The 10,427-nt window shown below is 44.6% G+C and overlaps 1 protein-coding gene across 1 annotated transcript; it reads right to left on the bottom strand.

The window, feature by feature from the left end:
* Positions 1-886: 886 nt before the first annotated feature.
* On the bottom strand, positions 887-10,212 carry FAM162B (family with sequence similarity 162 member B). Its single transcript, XM_075553964.1, has 4 exons — positions 10,041-10,212; positions 9,831-9,942; positions 4,659-4,767; positions 887-985 (listed from the first exon to the last, which is right to left on the bottom strand). The coding sequence occupies exons 1-4, from the start codon at positions 10,210-10,212 to the stop codon at positions 887-889; spliced, it is 492 nt and encodes a 163-aa protein (XP_075410079.1).
* Positions 10,213-10,427: the final 215 nt, after the last annotated feature.

The following is a 10,427-nucleotide window of genomic DNA, read 5'->3' as shown; positions in this document are numbered from 1 at the left end:
TGGGGGTACTAAAAAGTCTAAAAGGGCATATGAGGTCTGAATGGTGGATGGGATAAGATTTTTCAATGCAATTCTTACAGGATGACTCTCGCTGGTAAAGAATTCCTGGGGGCAGCTATCCTGACTTGTTCGCACCAATGCGATTTTCACTTCCCATAAAGCTTCATCCTGATGAGCTCTTGGGATCAAGATTGCCCCTTAGCGTCCCCAGCCCCATTGCCACACCCTTCTAAACTGCCCCACATCCCCGCCGAGCCGCTGGTGGCATTAGGACTTCTTTTGAAGGCATCCTCACAAGATGAAGACAAGTGTGTCGCCGATAGAATTTGTCCTGCAGAGATTTTAAACATGTTGTGTTTTCAATAAACCCGTGTACGTATGTATGAACTAGACCCCTAGTGGCAATTTCCTTTGGTCCAATAAATGAATCACTAGCACACACCATTTGTGGAGGAACCTCACACAGTCTTGAACAAAAGTCACACACACACGCGCACACACACAGGTGCATACTATGTGTTTCCATTTATATAAGGTTGAAAACCAGGCAAAACCAACCTGTGATCATCTAAACCAGGCAGTGGTTACCTTTCGGAGGTAAGAAGGATTAAGGACAGAAAGGAAGCTTTTGCGGTGTTGTTGATACCTTATGGCTTGGCCTGGACAGCAGTACACAGGTGTGCTCACTGTAAATACCTGTCACACAGTATACGTACACTGTCTGTGCTTTGCTGAACGTATACCACCTGTTTACTACCAACAAAAAGGACTGCTACCTTCAGCGAAATAAAAGCATGGCAGGTATTTCAATTGTTCTGCTTTACTTATCCTTTATTGATGCTGATGTAGTGGTGACAGTCAAGTGAACACACGGTCACTCAGAACATTATTTAGTCTTCATCTTTGCAGCCAATGCAGCTTCCTCACGCCACTTAGCTTTCTTTGCCAAGTTCCAGCTTGTTAAGGATTCATGTCGCTGTACAGCCTGCAAAAAAGAAAAAAAGAAAGAAAAAGCAACACACAGTGACTCTGGAAAGAAGTATTTTTAGGTGGGAGAGATTTTGTTGAAAAGGAAGGATAAAAACTTAAAATATCTGTAACAAACAACATTACGGGAAAATGGCATGTAAAGAAATTGCACACACAAACACACGCACATGCTGGCTGGATATTGTAACTTCTAATTATAATACAACAAAAATATTTTCACATGATTAAGCTCCAGATGCCAGAAATGAGCTCAAACTCGCAAATTGGCAGAGAACGGGAGACTGACACCAGGGTGGAAGGAAATGTTATCAGCAGCAAGCCTTAGAGAAAACACACAGGCCTTTACAATTGTGGATTGGAACCATAATTCTTGGACAGAAAAGAGAGTTAGGGATCAAAAGGCGTTTCTATGAAATGACTAAAACTCATCTCACCAGCTGAAGACACTGGTAAGTAAACTAGCCAGCTTTAATCTGAACAGAGGACAGATATTCGACATTCATAACTTCGAAGTCATTTGTGAAAATCCTACAAATGCAGCACAGAGTGAAAGTTATGGGGAGGAGGGGATAAAAAAGGCATGGAGGTTAAAAATGGAATATATACATATAGAATAATAGATTCAGCAACGAGGCAATATCTGATGTTAGGGCAGTTTAGAAGATGCATGATAAGAGAAACCTGAAAATCGCTGGGATGATGAAGTCTTTGAGAATGCAAGATGACGTGATTGGAACAAGTATATTGTAATGGCCAGAGGCCGAATACATAGGTCAGTGTGTGGTGAGAGTAGAAATATTTCTTTTGACTGCTTTCACAGTGAGGTAGGAAGAAAGGTCATCCACTGTGATTTTTACATAGTCTCATGTCAAAGAGGATATTAGAGAGAAAGGGTGGAGACTAGCCTGTCAATCAGGTCACAGCCTGAAGATGCCTCCCTGTGGGTGTGGCTTTCTCATGAGGATTCGGGGAACTTCCTTCCTCCCTGGGCAGGACCCACTCAACTTCACCTTCCTGTTGACAAACCACATGGAGCCACGCTGATGGCAGCCAGAGCCCTGGAGATGTGTACACTGCCACTGGATCCACAAGACATCACCCACCAGCCTGCGATCTTCCTGCATCCAACATCATTACTTGTGGCTACATGAGTCTGAAGAGGAATTTATGGACTAGTATTGGACTTATATGCTACTACTGGACTTGTGGACTTGAGCTGGACTGGGGTGTTTTCTTAATATACAGTTACTCTTTGATATAAAGTTCTTTCCTATACATATATGAGTATCTCTGAATTTGTATCTCTAGTCGGCCCGGACAAACACATCCACTAAGAGAATGGTGGAGGTCTAAGAAGAGAGAAGCCTGAAGGAGTACCTAGGAGAAGTGGGCATGACCTATATCTAAGAAGATCATATTCTATTTTCTGTGAACGCTATCTTTTGTCCATTTTTGTTTGAGTTACTGCTCTTTTACTAAAGAGCCCTAGATGTGCTATCAGGGAAGCATTGGGTTGTTCAAGTCTAACAGCTACCTGGGTGGAAAGATGATGTTATCTGCTCACGTAATGATATATGCCCTTGGGAAATGTAATGAAGGTTATGATGAGTTGGAATTGACTTGATGGCCATGGGTTTGGGGGTTCTTTCATTCATTCAGGGGCTCCTTTTAAGTTAAGGAAATTAGCTCTTGAAATTAAATATAATTGTATCATTCCCATTTTACCATTTGCATTATTTGTGATAATTATGTCATGCAGAACTTTTAAAAATTTAATCAAATTTATCAGTCGTTCCTCGTGTACCTTTTGGGTTTTGTCCCATACTGAGAACTATATTCCTAATTCTTAAGACAATAAAAAGAATTCCTTCACGTTTTCTGCAGATGCTTTTATAGCGTCTTATGATTAAACATCTAAAGTTTAAATAATTTATCTAAATGCAATTTATTTCTATATAAAAGTAGGATGGTGTCTGAAAACACAAAGTCACTCTTTACTAGATTTTATCTCCATGTAAATAGACTCAAGGCTGTTGCTTTATTCATATGCCAATGTTGCTGTTTTATTTCAGTATCTTTTAGAGTTAATCCTCCCTTAGTATTGCATGTTGTTAGTTTAGTTATTTGCCAGCAAGTCAATTCTGACTCATCATGACCCATGGTACCCATGTGTGCAGAGTAGAGCTGGCCCACTGGGTTCCTGAGGCTGGGACTTCAGAAGCAGATCTCCCAGCCTGTCATCCAAAGCACATCTAGGTGGGTTTGAAATGACAAACTTTGGACTACAAAGTAGTACTCTGTTTGAGCCATCAGGAACTTTGTCTATTTTTAGTATTCTCTTGTCTATCTCGTATATTTTTCTGTGTGCATTTTAGATTCAGTTTTTCTACTCCCCAAACAGACCTCCTTGCAATTTTTATGACACTCGTGTCAGCTTTATAGATTTAGAGATCTATACGTGGCTGAGTCTCCCTGTGTAACCTCAGGGAATTCTTATTCCATCCTTTCTGGTGGGCATTGATAGGCTCCGCACAGTGTTTTCTGTTGGTGCATTTTAAGGTCAGCCTTTACTTCTGTTCTCTTTTCTAACTAGCTGTTGAATAAGCAGGAGAGCGAACTTAGAAAAATCTTATCAGTCTCTTGGTTAATTTCCTAATTACTTTCCTAACGTGTTTAAAATAAAATCTACTCTTTGCAATGACCTATGTGGCCTGACAGTACCTGGCCCCTCCCTGTGTCATAGCATCGTCTCTTTGCTCATCAAGCTCTTTCCATGCTAACTCTTTGCTATTTCTAAACATAGCAAAACCTTTCTCATCTCTGTGTTTTGTAGATAGAAGTCCAATCGACTTTTTGATTAGAAAAGTGTGATTTTGGTGAATAGAACTCCTATGGGGCAGTGGGTAATGAGATGGGGTGCAAACTGCAAGGCCAGGCGTTCTAAGCCACCAACCACCCTGTGGAAGAAAGATGAGATCTACTCCTATAAAGAGTTTCAGACTGGAGAACCTATGGGGGCAATTCTACTCAGTGTATAGAGTTGCCATGGGTCAGAATCTCCTCCCTAGCAGTGAATTTGGTCTTTGAGTTATTTCAGTACAAGTTATTCCGGTCACTTTCACACAAAAAGACGTCTGTGAACATTCCCAACTTGTGATTCTCACTCCTTCATGGTTTTATGCAATAGCCGAACCTAAGACACAGTCTAGTCCGAATTGCTTTCACACAACAAAGATCTTAATCACATTATAAACTGCCACGTTTTGCTTAGTGCTTCCGTAAGTAGGGACGAGTTTTTGCTCCTCGTGGCCATCTAATTAATTTGCTGACTCAAATGCCCATGAACAAATCCGTTACGGAATAGAATAGATATGTGTGGGTGGTTCCGGGTTTCATAGCTTGACCGGAAACCCAGACCGCACCATTGCCAACACCCCAGCTCCACCTCAGAGCGACTCTGGAGGTTTGCTGAAGGGGTTACCTTGCTGGGAGCAGATGGCCTAATCTGCCCCCCACGCTGGGCAGCTGGTGGATTTGAACCGCTAACTTTGTGGTTCGCAGTCCAAAGGTTACCCAAGGGCCCCACCAGAAAGAGCAGCAATAGCTCTTACATTGAGAAGAGATTGCCTAAAGGCACGCGTCTCTGATTTGAAGCCTCAAGCACTCACCCTTTTGGCTGACGCAATCACAGCGAAGCAGGCGATGATGGTGAGCCCGATCATTACGTAGCAAGCTTTCACCCGAGCCCTGTTTCTCGCTGCATCCATCATTTCGGGCCTAAATCAAGACGCAGATTTGGTTAGGCTTACTGAAGTAACGTGGGCTCCTGACAAGCAGGCTAGATACCTGCCACGCACACCTTCCAAAGATTTCCCTGAATACAAACTGGAGATGTGAACAATGACTAAATGCTCCCGCATTATTGTAATAATGTCTACACAACAGGTAGTCAGAGCTCCAGGAGCTGGCGGTGCCGGGCTTTCAGTGTTGGCCTGCTAGCCTTCATGTCAGTCATTCAAACCACAAGCAGTGCGGAGGGAGCGAGGGGACACTATCGGCTCCCATAAAGATTTTCAGCCTTGAGAGCCCCACACAGGGCTGGTATCGGTGGGAATTGACGCTATGGCGGTGAGATTTTTATTCTGATCGTAACTGACCAGCTAAATCCATTCTGACTCTTGGCGATCTCGTGTGTGTCAGGGTAGAACGGTGTACATAGGGCTTTTAATGGCTGCTGGATGCTTTGGAGGTAGATTACCAGGCCTTTCCCCCAGATTTCTGGTTAGCAGTTGAGATCAGGTAACTGTATCACCTTAAAAACTAAAACAGAAAATCCTCAACTCACTGCCATCAAGTCAGTTCTGTCTCATAGCGACCCAATAGGACAGAGCAGAACTTCTGGTTTCTAGCCTGTAAATCATGACGGAAGTAGAAGGCATCATCTGTCTCCCTTGGGCCAACTGGTGGGTTCGAACTGCTGACTTTGTGGTTCAAAGCGCAACACACCCCATTACTGCCTCCAGGGCTCCTTTGCATCACCTTACCCACTAATGGTAGAAGAGTATAATGAGGGTCCGGTTAGACAAAATGTACCTACTAGTGATTGTGGTCTGACTTTCCATCCTCTTTTAAACTGATTGGGATAAAGATAAGATTTAATACATATGTATATTTGTGATTTGTATTCCTTAAAAACAAAACCAAAACCCCTCCTGTGGTCCTGGTGGTGTAAAGGGTGACGCATTGCAATGACTGCTAACTGCAAGATCGCCAGTTCCAAACTACCAGCTGCTCCTCCAAGGAGAGATGAGGCTTTCCACTCCCACAAAGAATTACAGTCTCACAAACTCACAGGGGTAGTTTGACCTTGTTCTATCTATAGGGTCATTGTGAGGCAGCATCCGCTCAGTGGCAGTGAGCCTGTGTTTTGCTGGCTTTCGAGTAGATGTCACATCCTGGTGCCCCCTGGATGCAGCGTAGCGCTGCTCGGCCGGGTTTTGTTGGTTGGAACATTATGTAAGCAGATTGCCTAGCTGTTCTTCTGTGGCACTGCTGGGGAAGTTTGAACTGCCAACCTTTTTTATTTTTAAGATCATGTTATTGGGGACTCTTACAGCTCTTATAACAATCTATATATCAATTGTATCAAGCACATTTGTACATATGTTGCCATCATTATTTTCTAAACATTTGCTTTCTATTTGGGCCCTTGGTATAACTCCCCTTTTTTCACTCCCTCTCCTCCCACCCTCATGACCACTTGACAAATTGCAAATTATCATTATTTTCATGTCTTACACTGACTGCTGTCTCCCTTCCCCTGAGGTTTCTTCCCCCCCCCCTCCTCCCCACCTCCCCCCTAGCCCCTTGGTATCACTATTGCCGTTTCTGCTCCTGAGGGGTCTGTCTGACCTGGATTCCGTGTGTCCTGAGCTCTTGTCTGTACCTGTGCACGTGCTCCAGCCTGGCCTGTGAACTGCCAACCTTTAGGTGGGTAGTAGAGCGCAAGTCACCTGTGCCAACCCAGACACCTGCTGCCTCTGCACTATCAGGTAGGCGTTAGTTTCCACTTTGAATAGATTAATGGATATATATATATGTATTTGAATATATATATTCGAAATTGAATATCAAACCTACTTGATGATATAAATAGATTTGTAACTCATTTTCATCTCTTGTGTTGTTACTAGCCCCTTGGCATCCTGTCCTGAATACAGAGACTCTCAAACATTTTGGGAGAAAGACTGCTACAGAAAAGATGTTCCCTTCATGCCTCTCACCGGAAGCCTTCAGAAGAAGCGATCAAAGTCACAATTTGTCAAGGAAAAAGATTTTTCAAATCCCCGCTTCATTGTTAGTATATTCTTAGATACAGAGTGCTCAGTTAATATCAAGTATTATTATTTATACTAGTTACGTGCACATTGTCCATGATTTTAGCAGTACTACTTGCAAAGTAGTGTTACTAAAGTAACCGTGCCCATGGGGCCGTTAAGCATTGGGCTGTTACCTGCAAGACTGGCCTTTCAAATCCAGCAGGTGCTCTGAGGGAGAAAGCTGTGGCTCTCTGCTCTGCTAAAACATGCAGCTCCAGCAACTCTGTACCGGGTGGACGGGAGTCAGATGCGACTGGAAGTCTGTGACGGGTTTGATTTTGCTTTGGGGTGGGGCTTTTATTTTCATATAAGCTTTAACTACTTGCAACAATATAAAGTCTTGCTTTATAAACATACATAATTAGAGCACTTGGTAGCTTTCAGGGCATTATTTCTTGTCTAATATCAAGTTTAAGTTGAGTGTAATTACTTTAAAACATTCGAGAAAGACAAAGTACAATTTCTCCTAAACATTTAAAACTTTATTTTCCTACCTAAAGGAACACAGAAAACCAGAATCTGGCTTGTTTCCTTAGGGTTCCAGCTGAATGACGTAAGTATTTTTTAACATATTAGTTAAAAGCAGCTTTAATTAGCAAAGATGAGGGGCATAATTAGATTATATTTGTTGTTGACTTTCATTTCAAATGGAACCTAAAAGAGCTGATCGTTTTAATCCACCCATCTGGATTGGATCTGTTCTAACAAATTAGTTTAATCACAGGAAAAACAAGAAACATACCATTTTTATTATAAAATATCATTAGTGCGGGGCAGGATGTTTCTAGGTCATTTAGTAATTATGTATCCATTAAGACCATGAAAAGTAAAAGCTGTTTGCATTGTAAGTCTCACGTTTAGATAGTAAAGAGATTACAGAAAATTGTAAAGTGAAAAATATTTAATACTCTTATGTTTCCAACAGTGTTTGTTGATAGGCACATTGTCCAGGCTTAAATGCTCACAACTGTTTACATCTTTTGACTGTTATCTCAGGGAAATGAAATTGTTTCTGTGAGCTGTGCCTTTCTGACGCCGCTAGTTATATTAATGTGGTGTTGGAATATTGTGTTTAAATATTCATGAGCTTCTAAGACTGCTGGCTCTTTATATTCTTGACTACTGCTAGAGCAGTAAAAATCCACAAAGCCGAGGCTGGTGTTTTATTTTTCATTTTGTTAGGATCTCTACTACTTCACCTTCCCTTCACCGCACGAACCTGTTAAAGTATGAAAGCCAGAGCGTGGGATGAGGCGACTTCCTAAGGCTATTCTCTGCGTGGACTAAGAAATTAATCCAAACTATTTGTAATTCTTAAAATTGGAAGCAACCAAGACGTTCTGCAATAGGTGAGCGGCTAAAGATGAGGGGATAACTTGCATCGCTGAGCGTCGCTCGGCTGGACATTTTTACAAACTGACGTGTTGTGCTCACCGTGTGTGGAGTAAGTGCGTTCTCCCTAGCCCGCGCTCACTGCGTGCCTCTGTGACCCCTATTTCTAATTCTCATCCTAGGCCAAACATTTTAATAATTGTATTGCCCAATTATGATCCAGCATATTTTCTTGTGATATTCAGTGATCTGGCCCCAACCCCTCAATATCTTTAAGGTATGCCTACACATATATGTGCTTTAACTCTACGTACGCTGTATAGAGGAACACAAAACATTTTATTTTAAAAAACGTCTCTGTGGTTGAATAAATGCAGATTTTAAATTTCATAGTATAAGCCATCTCTTGTTAGCCAACCTGGCCCTGGAAAACGATGAAAGGGTTTAAGAATGCATTACTGAGCGCACAGGTTTCCCACACGTTTCTTGCCACTTATTTGAGATGCTTTTGGTAACTGGTAAACCAATAACCAATAAAATGTTGACAATACGTGCAAAGTAAGATGGAGGCATAGTTTTCATCGTCCTTGCTAAACAGATGTTGATCACATCGTGTAAATATAATACAGAGAACATCTGAAAACCTTGTTTGACCTGATTTAGGTTTCCTTATTTGGATACGGTCTGTTTTAATAATAGTTTATTTCATTGCTAAATTATTTTAGGCTTGGAATAAACTGAAGTTGTGTGTGTGCATTCACTTGTCTAGAGGTGAAGTTGTTAGTTTGAGTTTTATCACTTAACAAGCCACTATCTTGGTGGGTTTGGGAGGGTGAAGAAACCACCCACGGATCCGAGGAAACTCCATGGTAAGCCGGCTGAGTTTCCGCTGGGCAAAGAGGAGACTGCACGCAGTAGGCAGTAGCCTTCTTCCCGGGAGAGGCTCTAGCTGCCCTCGGGTGAGGCAGGGAGCCTCTGTCCGGGCCTGCTGCCTCTACACACCCATGGGAGTGGGTTTGGTTGCCCTTAAGTGCTCCATCAAGTCTCTGGTCAAGAGTTCAACAGGGAGGGGTATCATCCACACAAAGGTGGAAGTACCCAGAGAATTTGGGAGTTTCCATTCAACTTTAGCCATCTCCCTCTAAGCTTAGTTGCCCCCTGTAAAGAACTCCATCTAGTCCGTTCCTACCCACAGCAATCATAAGGTCAGAGCAGCACCGTCCTGCAGAATTTCCAACACTGTAATCTTTACCGGAACGGACAGCCTCATTTTTATTAGGGGTAGCTGATGGTGCGTTCGAACCAGCAACCTTCGGTTAGCAGCACAGGTTAGCAGAGCAAGCCCTATTGCACTGCACCACAGAGCTCCGAATAATGATGTTTAGGCTGGCTTAGGGTAAAACAGGAGGGGGTGTAGTGGTTATGCCTTGGGCAGCAAACCACAGGTCAGTGGTTCGAAGCCACCAGCTGCTCCGCAGGATATTCTCTCAGAGTTACAGTGCTGGAAGCTCACAGGGCCAACTTTCCTTAAAGTGGCTTAAGTTCCTGTGAATAATCACTCGCTCCGCAACCCCCGCCCTCCTGACTCCAGTCTCCAGGGCGCCTGGACCTCAGCATCGCCACACTTACGGGACCAGAAGCGGGATCTCTTCCATGGATTTGAAACGCCCGGTCCACAGCAGAATTTTCTTGTCGAACTGGGAAGGTCTGTGCTCAGCAGGGACCCTGTGGACCTTCCCTGCTGCGAAAGCAAGAGGCGTGAGTAGAGAGACGGCCCGCCAGCCCGGGCTTCCCTTCCTCCCCGCCCAAGGCAGCTGGACCCCGCGCCTCTCCGCTCACCGCCGTCCCCGGGGCCAGGCGCGCTGGGGCGCCCGCCGCTGCAGTAGCGGGCGGGACGCGGGAGCCGGAGCGCCGCCGAGAGCCTCCCGGAGGCAGCGAGAGGCGCCCCCCGCGAGCCGCGGACCAGGAGCCCCAGGCGGAGGCACGGCCGGCTCCGCACCGCCGAGAGCATGCTGCCGCCGCTGCCGCGCCCGCACTGGCCGCCAACCCGGCCGCGACCCACGGGCTCCCAGGCTCCGTCTCCGCCCCGGGGCGTTCCCCGGGGGCCGGGCGCTGAGCCAGAGGCACCCCGGCCCGGGGGCTGAGTCCTCCACCTCTGCTTGCGAACCTCTGGGAACCGCTGTCCGCAGCTCTGAACCGCGCCCCGGGCTCCGTCTGAACATAGAG

Source organism: Tenrec ecaudatus, chromosome 7, assembly GCF_050624435.1.
Source record: "Tenrec ecaudatus isolate mTenEca1 chromosome 7, mTenEca1.hap1, whole genome shotgun sequence".
NCBI lineage: Eukaryota > Metazoa > Chordata > Mammalia > Afrosoricida > Tenrecidae > Tenrec > Tenrec ecaudatus.
This window is presented reverse-complemented; position numbering and strand designations above follow the sequence as displayed.